Source organism: Musa acuminata, chromosome BXJ3-2, assembly GCF_036884655.1.
Source record: "Musa acuminata AAA Group cultivar baxijiao chromosome BXJ3-2, Cavendish_Baxijiao_AAA, whole genome shotgun sequence".
NCBI lineage: Eukaryota > Viridiplantae > Streptophyta > Magnoliopsida > Zingiberales > Musaceae > Musa > Musa acuminata.
The window spans coordinates 20,319,391-20,334,112 of record NC_088350.1 but is presented as its reverse complement, the minus strand read 5'-3'; the positions used below and the strand labels follow the sequence as shown (position 1 = coordinate 20,334,112).

Below are 14,722 nucleotides of genomic sequence, written 5' to 3'. Positions count from 1 at the left end.
CTAAAATTATATTACATTTAATGCTTTGAATTGATCTATCACCCAAACCAAAAGGAACTTCCATAGTCAGGTGTAAAATGATCTGAATGGTAGAGGTCCATGATGGTCATGGATTGGATTAAGTGAAGAGATGGAGGATTGGAGGTGAAGAACAGAGTTGAACCAAGCTTTGTGTCACTTTATCTTCAGGATTCAATGATGGCAGCTGGTAAAGATGAAGTAAACAATGACTATGCTCTAGAATATGTTGATAATGCACTCTTGTTCTTCTTCCAATTTGTTTGTGACAAAACCCTTTAATCTAATGTGCTATCAGGTGTAGTTCTAATTTAATGTAGCTTTAAGCTGAATATATTATTTGATTAAACATAGAGAAGATCAGGAGTTTTGTGTAACAATTGGGTGCCTCTTAGATTAAAAGAATTTTTTATATAATAATTGTAAATAAAGTCAAGAATCTTAGGTGTTAGATGGCTAAAAAATAACATATAAAAAAATTTGCATAATTGAGATATGACTAGCAAAATAAGAAATAATAATATATGTTTATGAATGATTAGGTGTGGTTTCAATAAGAAATAATCATTGAATGATGTGAACATACATTAAAGAATAAATGGTTAAGTGAGACATCATGATTAATTATTGTGATATGAGGAGAAATAGAGCAAAATCTGATGCAGTAATGCTATGCTTCAATGATGGAATGATGAGAACGCGCTTTTGTTTACTCATGTCAAGTGATTCAGATGGCTCTGAAATATATCAATCCAAACCTTGTGGTTTTCAGTGAACATTTAATGCATCCATGATCCACCAGCTTGAGCTGAAACCAACATTTTAGTAGATTAGGAATGCAGCAATCACCAAACATCTGAAGGAAAACAATGGATATTGGTAGTCCTGTATATCCAATAACAACATTGACATTAAATGTATCTGAAGTAGAAGGCACATCTTAAATAACATATTAGAAGATAATGCTGAAGTACAAGGCGGCTAGGAAGTTCTTTGTGAAAACAACCAATTGCGAGAGAGAGAGAGAGAGAGAGAGAGAGAGAGCTATGTAAAGATTAATCAAAAGTGCAGAGGGAATCGAGAGACTTCCTCGATAATTGGGAACGACAATTTTGACCACTGCCCATAAGACACCAGATTTCTTTTGCTCTAAAGACTAGTATGGGCATTTGCAATTGGCTATTGCAGATGGTTTTATCAAATGCCAGTGGCATCTTTCAAGACTTCAGAAACAAACTGTTGCTACTGCCTGAGCTGCCAACAGCACTAGGAATATCTTGAACTAGAAGCCTCACACTTTGGGATTCTAATGACTCCAGCATTTCAATGCACTCTTGCAGATCAGAGTCGGTCACCAACATGACCCACTCTTCTTCGTCATCTTTGTACTTGAGCTGGAATGTCCCAATTGACAAGTTGAATCGCTTTCCTATTTCCTCAAACAATTGATTGCAACCCATGAACGGATAGAACTTGAACCGCACCAAATCCTCTTTATATGTAGCCTTCACACAAATGGCAGAGCCACCATTAACCGGCAACTTACTGGTCTCAACAGGCATCAAATCAGTTTCTACACTCTTTTTGGCAGTTTGTTCACTGGATGAGCTACCACTGGATGAGACTGGCCTGTTGGAACAAGGATTTCTATATCCGAAGCTACTATTATCTTTTGCGTTCTGATCACATGCACCAGTTTCTGTCTGCATCTCTTCCATTGCTAGTTTTGAGAATAGGCACCTTGACACCATGTGACACTCAAGACTCTCTGAATGTATATCACCTTTGATAGAACCATCTCGATGACATCTCGCTTCAGCAAGATCGGACACTCCTCCAACCAAAGTATGCTTATATTCATTGTAGCGATCAAGTGAAGCAACATGGGCTTTCTCTTGTTCACCACGAAGAAATTTCAGTTGACCTGAACTCTCCATATGCTGGCTATCACCAATCAAGCATTTCGCCACTTCTGATGTCCCTTCAAACTGCTTGTTTTCAAATCTTTTAATGGAATACATGGGCAATACTCCCTGACCTGCTGATGCTGAAGATATTTCTATTTCTGGTGAGGAGACTTCTGTAACAAGACTCCCGGTGGTGGGATCATACCTTAACTTTTCCAGTAATCCTGGTGCAGAATTTATCACACTCTGGATCTTCTGCACTGAATGATTGACTTTCTTTATCTTACGAGATGGCCACCTTGAAATTCCATTCTCCCTGCATATCCTTTTCAGTGTTGTTGGACAAACTGCATGGAATGATTATCCTTTTTAGTGTTGTTGGACAAAATGCATGAAATGATTAATAAGTATCAAGTATCAAGTCTACTACGACACGTGCTACATAAGATAATAGTAACGTGTTCGAGTTGCCACTGAATCTATGAAGGTTGGCAATATAGATAGTGATTTTCTCAGATAAATAATGTGGAAGGGGGTCTATAATTGTTTTCAACTTTTGACCATCTTCATTCAAAATGTTTTCATGAAATATCATATGATCTCTATGTTAGTTTCTTTTATGGGCAAAAGCCTCATCAGTCCAATGATGAAATCATTAGCTAATTATTTCTGATGTTATGATTATTTCTTTATGATTCAAGTACTTCAACACAATGGTAGAACAAGAAACAGGTCATCAAAGAAATGAAACACACCACCAATGCTTTTTGCAGCATCCTTTAGTGTTCCAGAATAGTATTGCTGAAGATCACTCAAGCTAACATTCTTTTGCAGTTTCCTGCTTGATTTCCTTGGCTGCCTTTTTGAACCACAATTTATCTGCATCATAGAACTAAAATGGTGTAAGCACACTATTCCAGTATTTTTAACTTTCAAAAACTGTCATTTATATCTTAACCGATGAATGATTAACTAAATCTTCGCCATGCATTTCCTAGCTGGAAGTTTATATAGTTCCTAGATAAATCAACAACTTCAGCATCAAATCAAAGTAGAGCTTAAATGGGAGAATCCAATGAGCTACCAAGAGTCAACAAGTCATTCTATAGTACATAAAATAAATAATTTAGCAACTAAGTCAAGTAGTTTTACGTTTTAAGCCAATCAGTTGCATTTCTGGTTGTTAGTCAAAAGACAAAGTCAGAACAACAGGCTGTACTCTGATCTCTAAGAACTTATTCTTGTTACCTATTACATGAGATATTGGAAGCCTCTAAGTAGCAACAAAGGCTGCCTCACAAATGGTAAACGTTATCTATGCCAATAATATATTAAACATACTATCAATACCACATCCCAAACACACCGCTACAACAATTCCATAGTTACCAATATGCCTTTCTAGTAACAACATAAGGTTGATATTCAATTTTCTCAACATGTGGAATACAATTGGCATGTGGCCAGCCCATGAGGATAACACAAGTGAAAATTACATTATGGACGCATTCTAAGTGAATGAAACAGCAAAAGGGGTAAATCCAACAAAGCACAATAAAGTTAGAAAAATTAACTTGTAAACAGAAAAAAAGATTATCAAGAAAAGAAAAAGAACAAGGCAACGTGCTCCGTAACATGCAAACATTCACAAAGTATGTTATGTTTGCTAATCGATATCAATCTTTATTCCAAATGCTTTTGTAATGGTTGCCATTTTCATCTAGGAGTATCAGTAGGTGAAGTATATTTTGGTTACTAATTGACCATGATTGATTCATGCCAATCTTTATCTCAAATACTTTAGTGATTTCCATTTTCTTCTAGGAGCATCAATAGGTGTAATGCAAGTTAAGAGGCTCTCCTGCATCACCAAATGCAGTCACATGTAGAAGTCAAAAAAATGTAAAGAGTGCTTAGCGCCAAGTTTGGTGAAGTCCAACAGAGAAAATAATGAGGTGGTTGCATCTTATCTGACCACAAATAACTAGAAGGAAGGTCTGATATCTCTTAAAGAGCAGTGTTATCAAAAGATTCATCTTTGTAGCCCCAATTTGATGACAACACTTGATCAAAGAAACAAGATGGATAACTCCATGAACTTTTGTAAGAGCTTAACACTCAAAGTAAATTGTGGTTATTGCCTTATTGGAATGTTGGTACTCATGGACCAAACATTTTACCTCTTTACCAACATTAACAATAAAAAGCGAATCAAAAGCATGAAACAAGTTCAGCTATTCAATATGTTTCTGTTGTCAATTCTTCGGGCTGGAAGTGAGAACCCATTTGTGTTGGTAAATGTTTGTGCATAACATAAGGTTTTCAAAGTGTAAAGCGATGACAATAACAAATATAACCTGACCAAGATGACAACCCTCTCTTTGGTTATCAGGCCCCATATTTTGGACATCAGAGAGTGAGCTGGCAGAATTTTGTTCACCATGTCTTGCTTGACTATTTTTCTCAGAGGAATTTGTTGAACTGAGATCTATTCCTGATCTATCTATCCTGATTCCAGAGGCATCATAGCCAGCTACGTCAGCGTCTGAAATGGTTCTCAAGCTTCTACAGATCCTCTGCAATGTAACTGAGAGGTTGTTTAACAAAAGCTGTTGTTCGTCACTACCTCTGCAATTGACTGGAAGAAAGAACTCTAGTATGTAATCATCATTTCCAGTGTAAGTACTCCTCAGCCTGATTGCAACAGCAGCATGCAGCCCAAACTTGCGGGCATGATGTGCGAGTGGATAATGGTGGACATCAAATGCTTTTATGTCAGAAAAGAAAATAGGTTGATATGATAGAATTGCTTTTCCTACAATACCCTGCTCTTTTTGAAGGTAGTTCTCTGAACAAGCATGTAAAAAGCCCAGCATTTGTTGATCATTGACATAACAAGCTGACTCGCGGATACAGAGCATGGTTTCCTTCTTTAAAATAAAACTTTCCTCCTTATTACCATTTTTTGTATTTTCATCCATAACCTGATCAAAATAGCTAAAAGGTATCCATGTAAGTGCCAAAGGCAACATGTGTGCATGACAGACAGCTCTCAAGACATTTAAAATTTCTGTGAAGGCAGACTCCTGACTAGTTTGAAGAGACTGCAAATTCACATTATGGAATACTTAGTAACAGCACCATCAATCGTAAAGCAGTGAACCCAACACAAAAATAGCAAATGATGACAAAGATGTTACCAAGACCTGTTGTGTAGGATGTGCTTTGATGGTCTTCAGATTCACAGCCTGCAGATTAACAATAAGTAGAACTTTTACCTGTGAACATCATCTACTCAAAGTATGTGATATATTATAAGATTTTGACTTATAAACCTACAAATGCAGTCATATTTTTGTGGGAAATAATTCCTCAACAATCTATACTTCTATTGCACAATGTGTGAAGCAGTGTGATCCTCAAACTTAATTTCAGGATTCTTCAGTATGAGCACTCAGAAACTAGGACATTTGAGTATACTACAAGGCATTCCTTGACACTTTGATTCAATGAATCATGATGCTATAGACAAGAAGACAGAAAGCAGATCTTTTGAGACTGTTCAGTAAGATGCTAAAATTGGTCCATAGAAGTGAACTCATATCATGATTGGCAGATCTTTTGAGACCATGCATTCAAGTATTGAGGACACATGAAGAAAGCACTAGATATGAGGATATATCAACCATTACTGACCTGCAAGGCATTGCAAACACTGGCAACTTCTATGTCAAAATCGGGCTTCTCCTTCTTTGTGACAAGCTCAAGGACTGCACAACATGAATGCTCATTGGGACAAAAAATTGGCAATGCAAGGGTTCCTTGGACTTTATAGTTGAGTGCATGATCCACTCGCAAGTACTCTAGCCGATTATAGTATAAAATGTTTGATGTCCACTCTGGCATCTTAGATAGGAATACACGACCAGGAAGCCCAAGGACTGACCCAGGTGCTTCTCTTACAGAGAAAGTGAACAGCCTTGAGGCTTCCCGATATCCTGCAAGAACTTGGTCAAGTAGATAGGGCTGATAAGAGGTGCTTAGTACATATTCATTGCCTTGTTTGAGAGGCAACCATGCTTGGGCAAGTATACCACCTCCAGCAGATTCCTTAAACAAGGACAGCGCCTTCAGTAACTTTTCAGCAAGAGAAGCACCTACAGTTGGTCTAGGGATCACATTCTCAGTCTCATCAGCCTCAGGGACATCACATGGAGGGAAAGAGCTGCTGGATGCAATTTTTCCAGTCATGTCAACGTGCAGAGGATCTGAGATAACCTGGGACTGCAAAATATTCCTTTGGGCTGCTGAATTGCCTCCAATGCTAGAATGAACACCGACCGTGCTATTTGAAGCTTTGCTCATTCCAACTGCCACTTCCATGGTTTGTGGTTGAGAATTTGACCGACTGGAGTAACTGAATTGCACAAATAACTGATCAGCGATTGAAGGGTTGCACAACTCAGTAAAAGTATCAATATTCATCAAGGCCGAGTGGCCAATGAGATCGTCTGACTCTGGACTCTTGTCTCCACCCTGGAATGGTGTAAATCCATCCATGTTGGTTCAACCAGGCTGTCTGTCAATGTTTCAAAATCTCCTTGTAATCTAAAAGTGCATCTTGAGATCGAATCTCTAACCACACGGTCCAGTCCCTTGAGCCACAAATACCATCCTCCAAATGTCTATATGAGATCAGCTTGAATAGCAAAGATCCATTCTCTCCTGCCCATTTGACCGGCAAAGATCCAAACTTTCAACCGAGTTTCAAACAACAAAGACCAAGAATGACCCATAAAACCTGAATCAAACCTTAGAACATTAGATACCAATTAGCACACCTGGAGCTTGGTTGACCCCTGGGACATCGAAACAAACCCGAATTTTCAGATAATTCCCTGCTTCAAGATCGCAGGCCTCCAGGCTGAAAAGATGAGGATCGAGCCTCATCGGTCGTACAAGTCCTGTGACTTCACAAACTCCACGGATTGGCACAGAAAGCAATGGATGGACTCGAGATTCCCAGGGACGGATACTAAATCGAATAACCTAGGTTGGAGATTCCTCTCCGAAACTTTTGGCCCCCAAGGGAGCTCAAGGGACGCGTTACACAGGGCCCTTACGTCATAAAGCAAAGGGGCCCCTTGCACGAATTTGCTCGAGTGTGGCTTTTCTTGAACCGAAATGAAGCGGACAGGGGAAGCGGCAACTCGGCAACGCATTCTGGAGTTTGGCCAAGGATTAGGCATCAAATTACGGCGTACAACCTCATACCAGAACTACGGTGACCATCTGCCATTGGCCCTGATCGCGTGGCCGACGACCGACCGCAAGCCATGGAGCGCCCGGGGCCAACGCGGCTGCTTGGGGGCCGTCCGTCCGAATCGTAAGCAGGCATCTGCGATGCTGTCGCAGCTGAATAAAGGCGAAGACTGGGTGGAGGCCCATCGGCCGCCGACGGAGGGAAGGGGAGGCAGAAGCGGGAGGCCGCGTGCCGGCGAAGACCGTCGAACCGCTGAGGAAAAAAGATCAATGGTACCTCCTCACTCTCGACGACTCCACCGCCGTCGATCTCGGTGGCGGTGCCATCGCAGGCGAGAGTAGGGCGGTCTGATCGGAAGGGCCGGCGAATCTGTTCCCCACCGCCGCTTTTGCACGAATTGCAAAGCAGGCGAGCGCGGGACCAAGTTTTGGGGATTTCATGGTATACGTGTCGATGTCTTATTGCGCACGAACACCTTCTATATTACTTTGTAGCAGCTGGCAAGCCGCTACCCTGAGACACAGGAACGAGGACCCGTTACACGTACAACGTGTCAGTCACAATAGTTGTAACGGATCCGACTCGGTCGTCTCACACGAAGACCGTTGACCTCTTTTTTCTCATATAATAAGAATTAAACGGCGGCGAACACGTCGATATTACACGTGTTACCTTCCCATTAGCTTGTAAGAGGTTCGAACAGCCTTAAAACCATTTGGAACGCCAACGAGTACAACGACATACTGTTTACAAATAATAGGTAATAATAGGCACATCTCGTGGCATACCCAATCGAATACCCGTTAGCTTATAGGTGCAATACCACACTCCCGTTTATGTTTTCCGAAGGTGGTGATCGACGGAAGTAAAGCTTTGATGTCATTTGAGGTCTCCGAGCACGGAGACTTGCGAGTTCCCGCACGCGGTCAGTTGGTCAGCACTTCTGCTTCAAGATCACGAAAATGCCCATTCAGATTCTAGAAATCACAGGAATGCCACTTACCGGGATATATTTTTTTCAAATCATTTTCTTTAATAACACGAAAGCGATATGTAAGGAGGAAAAAGATAACGTGTAGAAAAATTAAGTCACATTCAAATCCGAATTCTGGTTTAATTATCTTTTTTTATAGTTTTAAGGGTTTATTTATTATGTTTTTCTATATTTTTTGTTTTATTTGGGAGGGGTATAGCTGCAATTTGGGTGCTTCGACAGGGACTTTTATCAGAGACCTCCTTCTATAATTAGCGCACTCATGGCTCCGCTAGTTTCACGGCGGCGGCCGGCTATGGCGCAACCACCGTTCTTAGCTCATAATCTACTCCCAAAGTTTAAGCTGCTGCTGCTCTCCTTCGCACTCTTTCTTCAGCTCTCCGCGTCGGAGATCTTCTTTGAGGAGCGATTTGACGGTATACGCGTCTTCCCATGTTCCCCCTTTTCCCCCTTTTCTCCCTTTTCTCGAGTTGTTCTTTTTTGGTGTAGAGATTGATCTTTTCATTTCTGCGCAATATAAAAGATACATTTTCTTTGAGTTGCCTCTTCTGAAATCACGTAGTTAGTTGCCCCTTTTTCGTTTCTAAACCTGGGATCGATGAGTTTTGAGTTAGGAAGGGGCCACAGGAGAACCAGATCAGTACCAATAGTAGAAAACTAGCATCTTTTTTCTGTGTTTGGTAGCTCAACTATGCTGTTTATGTCAAATGATAAGACATCGGATGCCTGCTAGCAGAGCAGATCGTTGGTTTTGATCTGATCAGAGTTCTAGAGAAGTCCAAATCTTGAGAATGATGATAAAAAATTTGGAAGAGTTGGTGGATTGGTATGTTATAACTCTGAAATTTCTAAATCATATGTGCATTCCAAGATTGTACAAATACTTTTGAGAAGACATATGAAAGCTGTTATATTACTTGAACTGTGGCTTCTACAACTTGTTGTTTCATGCTTCTGCCTCTGAGTGAGCTTATGTGCTGAGGCTTCGAATGATCTAGAAGTTTATCTTTTTTGGTTTCTTGCAACCCTGAAGGTTTTTGACTTTTCTTAACCTTTGATTAATAATTCACAAATATTATATCGTTTCTTTGTGTTTGACTAACTTTGATATATGCAATTTTTTTTGTATATTTCTGAAAAGATGATTGGGAGAGCCGTTGGGTAAAATCAGATTGGAAAAGGAGTGAAGGAAAAGCTGGTTACTTCAAACATACATCAGGGAAATGGCCGGGCGATCCAGATGACAAAGGTCTGAATAATAACTTATTTCTAGCTTCACAAGTAGAGTTCTAATGTAAGTCTAATTGCTTTTGAAAGAAAAGACAGTTATTGCTTCATATTTGGTAAACCTTGTTAACTGCATGGGATATGATGTTCAGTAGCTTTCATTACTGAAATGTTAATCCAAATGCACTTTCGTTGTTTATGTGACAACACTGACCTATTCAGGAATACAAACACACACGGATGCCAGGCATTTTGCAATATCGGCAAAATTTCCAGAATTTAGTAACAAGAACAGGACACTAGTGGTCCAATATTCTATTAGGTTTGAGCAGGACATCGAGTGTGGTGGCGGTTACATCAAACTTCTTTCTGGATATGTCAATCAGAAGAAATTTGGTGGTGATACTCCATACAGGTATGGTATTTTTTTTCATCAACAAATTTATTTGTTGACTTATCTTGTTGTACAAATATAGATAACCTTAATCCAACAAAAAGTAGACCTTTCTACCATTGTCAAGAATTTTCTGGAGGACTCATAACTGGACTTTTGCAGTACTTTTCTTTGATTGATTGGCTGTGGTAATAACAAACACATTGCTTTGTATAAGAATGGGATGGTGGGATATGATTTCTTCTAGTTCAGGAACTTCTATATCAGGAATCTATTAGGAAATGTCTTTTGACAACTAACTTGCAGCAACATGTTGTGTCATACATGCAAACTAGTTGACACTGCATCATGGTACAGCAATTCTTGGGGTGGTATTTATCGGTCCTACTGATGACCATGTTTGTAGAATCCAGTTTCATGCACTTGTTTAAAGATTGCAAAAGCAAATCTGTTTTGGTTAAAACCAACTGATTCTGACAATTTGTCATCTAATTAGCAAATCTTGGTCTGTGATTCTTCTAAACTTCCTGATTACTTGACACTTCTCGAAGAGAGTCTAAGTCTGTGGCAGGGGCAGGACAATATGTTAGTACTGGCATGAATATCATCCTGTCATGTACCGTATTAGTTCAGCAAGGAACTGATATAGGTTTACCATTGGTAGGGGGACTCCTTGGTTTTGGCAACTCTATGGCTTTACATTGGCAGATAATACAGGATGAATTAGTATGTATTTCTCAGATGATTTTTATTGTTAACTTGGTTTTAGTCCTATTGGGTCACATGGTTATTCATGTTAGGCCCATTCATTGCAACTTATTCAGCCACTAGGCTACTAGATTTGTGAGATAATATTGTCTGTAGACCTAATATTATCATCATGTCTATAGATCTACATAAGTTACCTCATGGCCACAGATATATCAGACTCTGGGTCCCCCATGACAAGGGCATATACTTGAGTAGGTGAGTTTGTGACATCCTATGCCCCGACTCTCAGAGATACTGAAGGATGGACCAATGTACATGATTTAAGGGTTAATAACATCATGATTTATAATACCATATGGACTGATACTTGATGGCATATATTGGTGACCAAGAACTGGTGGTGGATCGTACAACTTGGTACCTCTCAGTATATCACTTGTATTTTAATTACCTTTTAGTGATTCTGTGCAGTACAACTCGGTGTACCATTCAGTAGAAATACCGGAACAACACATTATGGACATTGGTACCTGATTGGTACTCAAATACTAGCCTATTATTAATAACTTGGGCTATGGTATTTTGGATCTTGTTGTTATGTTCATGCAACATAAATCATATGTTGGTGATCTGTCAAAATTTTGATAAAGTTCATACCTAATGGGGAAGGTTAATATCAGCCTAATCTCCTTGGTCATTTTCTATGCAAACTCTTTTTCTTTGCATTTATTATGATTTTTAGTCATGTAGGAATGAGGACTCCTGTAGGTTTGTATTAATGCCTTGTGGTAATGAAATTTTCCTTGCATCAAGATGAGATTTACTTTTTTTTGCCCAACCTTGCTCTTAAATTCACTAAAATATTATAGCTTGTTCCTCGGTGATATTTCTTGGGATGACATTTGCTGGTTAAAGTAGTCACTTGGAAATATAATCTGCCCAATAATCTTTTGCCTTTTTTATGCAGTTTAATGTTTGGGCCTGATTTATGTGGCACACAAACGAAGAAGCTCCATCTGATCCTTTCCTACCAGGGACAGAATTATCCTATCAAAAAGGATCTACAATGCGAGACTGACAAGCTAGCACATGTATACACATTTATTCTTAGGTCCGATGCCTCTTATAGTCTTCTCGTTGACAACCGAGAAAGAGAATCTGGGAGCATGTATACCGACTGGGATATACTTCCACCTCGAAAAATTAAAGATACCAATGCTAAAAAGGTTGGACCTTGATCAACGATCATGATAAAAGAAACTTGTAATTTGATTCTCTCCATTGGAAATCTTCTAAGACGTGCTCTTCACTGTTTCAGCCCAAAGATTGGGATGACAGGGAATACATTGAAGATCCTGATGATGTTAAACCAGAGGTTTGCCACATCCTGCATAGTAACACTCTTTGAGTGTATGTGAGTTTCTAACTTTTTTCTGCATGTTTCAGGGATATGATTCAATTCCAAAGGAAATTCCTGATCCAAAGGCAAAAAAGGTATGCCTCTGGAAGTTTGGAACTCCTGTTATAATGCACAAGTTGCACTCTTGGAATCATCATGTTCTTCATGCATTGATTGTGATATATCAGGAGATTGTAGCTTAATTGGTGACATGTTCTTCTGGCCAAAGTATTTGTTTGCTTTTCGTTATGGGGTTCAATTATCTTGACTCTTTTGTTATCAGCCTGACACATGGGATGATGATGAAGATGGACTATGGAAACCACCAAAGATACCAAATCCAGCTTACAAGGGACCATGGAAACGCAAGGTTTGTTATTTCAGAAGAATTTGTGATTTTAGTGTCATGTAGACTGCACAAATACTGTTCTTCATCCTTTATTGTGAGTTTACAGAAGATCAAGAACCCCAACTACAAAGGAAAATGGAAGACCCCATGGATTGATAATCCTGGTAAGATAAGCATCATATCAAATTACCAACTTATTTATAGTCCAATGGAGAAACACAGTTTTAGAGTAGTAGTATACTAGTATGTTCTATCTTCTTGATATTGTGAATAATTTGAAAGTGGTACTACTGGACAAAGACTGTCTTAATTGCATGAAATATAATATCTTTAACATTTAATGGACTACAACCAACCATGGATGGTCTAAGCCTTTCAAAATTTGAAGGTAAATATTTTTTGACGACAAAAGAGTTTTAATGTCTAAACATTTCCATTTATATCTTCTTGCAGTATTGTGAACTGTAAGGAAACATTAATTTGTCTAATTTTTTTCTTGGGTTCAATTTCATGTTTTTTGGGTTGTAAGAGCAATATGAAAAACTTCAACCACTACTTCTACATTCTCTACATTGCAAAAATGTCTGTATAATGCTTTGGAAATCCCAATGAAGCAATTGAACATTTCTCAAAGCCTCAGAAGCTATAATTCGAGTTATAGATTCTCCAACTGCACCATAAAGTTCTAAAAGAGAATAAACAAGTTCAGTTTCTAGAAATCCACTAGAAATTTTGTAATGTTTTGTTGTACCAGATATCTTTTGAGTGCCAAGAATTAAACATTTAGTCAATTTTTTCTCTTTGTTTCATTCATCTTTCTCTTCTCTTCACTCTTCAAAATAATTAAATTAAATTCTTTTTGAAGATCATCTCAGTAAATTAAATTCTTTTGGAAAATATTTTAATTTTATATGGCTAGACTAATCCTTTACCTTTTATCAGAGTTTGAAGATGACCCTGATCTCTATGTGCTGAAGCCTTTGCAATACGTTGGTATTGAAGTTTGGCAGGTAATGTTGCATGCTTGGCATTACTTTTGATGAAGTTTGTGTTTGATTGATCACTTTCATCTATATATATGTGGCTTCTGCTTGATGTGAAGTTGAATGATGCATAACTTGCAAGGCAAATGACACTGCAGGTAAAGGCTGGTTCAGTCTATGACAACATCCTGATATGTGATGATCCAGATTATGCAAAAGAGGTTGTCCAGGAGACTGTTCTTAAGAATAGAGAGGTGCATTTGCCTTTTTTCTGGTTCATAGTTGATAACTTTCAATGTACTTCATCTACTGAATACAATTGGTGTTTTTTTCCACTGTCAGGTCGAAAAGGAGGCCTTCGAGGAAGCAGAGAAAGTAAGGAAAGCTAAAGAAGAAGAGGTGTGACATTTCTTCTCTTCTGAATACATTCTCGTCACTATAAATGCCTTCTCCATTAAACAAATCACCAATGATGGTGACTAGCCATGGTGTCCTATCTATGGGGTGGCTATATGGATCTTTTCTTACGTATGGCTCTGTTTGAAACTTCTCCATTAAATGCCCCAGGGTGGCTACATGGATCCTTTTTCTTTTATTTTTTTTTCCGAGATTGAGCTCTGTTTAGGGCTTCATTAAATGCTTACTCCGCTAACACGCTAACAATTCATTCTGTTATTGTTTTTTGTACAGGAAGCTCAAAGGGCAAGAGAGGAAGGTGAGCGTAGAAGAAGAGAACGGGGACATGATCGACGTCACCGTGACAGGGAGAGATACAGGGATAGATACAAAAAAGTATGTCCATATTTCCTCTTTTTTCTGATTAACCCAGAATTCATTAGAACATTCATAATGGAGATTGTTCAGTTTATTCCTTTTACCCCATGTTGCCTTGCCGAGATTTGTTATCCGAGTTAAATACTTTTGTAGTTTGTAGCTCAATTAAAATGGTTTCCTAACTAGAAACATCTTGTGTGCAGCGCCATCATAGGGATTACCTAGATGATGATTACCATGTAAGTACTGAGCTCCTTCTGTCATTACTTTCATACTCACTAGCGCTATCTTGATGATTCACCTAATAATACTGCACTGTCTTAATTGCAGGATGAACTATAAAACCTAGCATGAATTCATGTCAAGGAGTTGACTGACCATTGACTTCTGGCATTGTTACTGGGCAGAGGGGAATGCTTCAAATGATGATGAATGTTCTCTATATAAAACTTTGTTGGCAGTTTTCTACTCAAATAACTTATTGTCCGTGAAAGTGATGGGAGTTAATTTGGACCTATGTTTATGTCATTTTATCTATGTCAGATCGATGTCAATGTTATGGATGGCAAACACTGAGTTCATCAACTACATACTTATTAGATATTGTCTGTGTTAATTTGGACCAACTGCCTTCCCAGTGGGCCGACTCGTACTCACGTGACAATAGCATGCCATCATCAAGGGCTCAAGGCAACCGTTGAAC

General features: G+C 38.8%; 2 protein-coding genes across 3 annotated transcripts; one reads left to right on the top strand and one right to left on the bottom strand.

The window, feature by feature from the left end:
• Window positions 1-880: 880 nt before the first annotated feature.
• Window positions 881-7,683, bottom strand: LOC103972812 (protein NLP2). 2 transcript variants are annotated; one of them, XM_009387172.3, is made up of 5 exons: window positions 5,622-7,683; window positions 5,132-5,203; window positions 4,283-5,029; window positions 2,681-2,804; window positions 881-2,272 (listed from the first exon to the last, which is right to left on the bottom strand). In XM_009387172.3, exons 1-5 carry the CDS (start codon window positions 6,483-6,485, stop codon window positions 1,236-1,238), a joined length of 2,844 nt encoding a protein of 947 aa, XP_009385447.2. In that variant the 5' UTR covers window positions 6,486-7,683; the 3' UTR covers window positions 881-1,235. The 2 variants fall into 2 exon arrangements, with proteins under 2 accessions (XP_009385447.2, XP_009385448.2); XM_009387173.3 differs by having other exon boundaries at window positions 5,132-5,173; window positions 5,622-7,674.
• Window positions 7,684-8,429: 746 nt separating this feature from the next.
• On the top strand, window positions 8,430-14,620 carry LOC135631198 (calreticulin-3-like). The gene is made up of 14 exons (XM_065138671.1): window positions 8,430-8,598; window positions 9,324-9,431; window positions 9,632-9,824; window positions 11,482-11,740; window positions 11,833-11,889; window positions 11,961-12,008; window positions 12,197-12,283; window positions 12,369-12,426; window positions 13,205-13,272; window positions 13,404-13,499; window positions 13,588-13,644; window positions 13,936-14,037; window positions 14,223-14,258; window positions 14,350-14,620. The coding sequence occupies exons 1-14, from the start codon at window positions 8,445-8,447 to the stop codon at window positions 14,359-14,361; spliced, it is 1,335 nt and encodes a 444-aa protein (XP_064994743.1). The 5' UTR covers window positions 8,430-8,444; the 3' UTR covers window positions 14,362-14,620.
• The last annotated feature ends 102 nt before the right edge of the window (window positions 14,621-14,722 follow it).

What these genes read in the sequence shown, in the direction of transcription:
- LOC103972812 (XM_009387172.3), bottom strand. Translation starts at nt 6,485, where the DNA reads ATGGATGGATTTACACCATTCCAGGGTGGAGACAAGAGTCCAGAGTCA. An exon ending in GTGTTTGCAATGCCTTGCAG is followed by an intron (nt 5,204 to 5,621) that starts GTCAGTAATGGT and finishes TGATGTTCACAG; the next exon opens with GTAAAAGTTCTACTTATTGT. An exon ending in TGCTGCAAAAAGCATTGGTG is followed by an intron (nt 2,273 to 2,680) that starts GTGTGTTTCATT and finishes CATTCCATGCAG; the next exon opens with TTTGTCCAACAACACTGAAA.
- LOC135631198 (XM_065138671.1), top strand. Translation starts at nt 8,445, where the DNA reads ATGGCTCCGCTAGTTTCACGGCGGCGGCCGGCTATGGCGCAACCACCG. An exon ending in AGGGACCATGGAAACGCAAG is followed by an intron (nt 12,284 to 12,368) that starts GTTTGTTATTTC and finishes GTGAGTTTACAG; the next exon opens with AAGATCAAGAACCCCAACTA. An exon ending in GGAAAGCTAAAGAAGAAGAG is followed by an intron (nt 13,645 to 13,935) that starts GTGTGACATTTC and finishes TTTTTTGTACAG; the next exon opens with GAAGCTCAAAGGGCAAGAGA.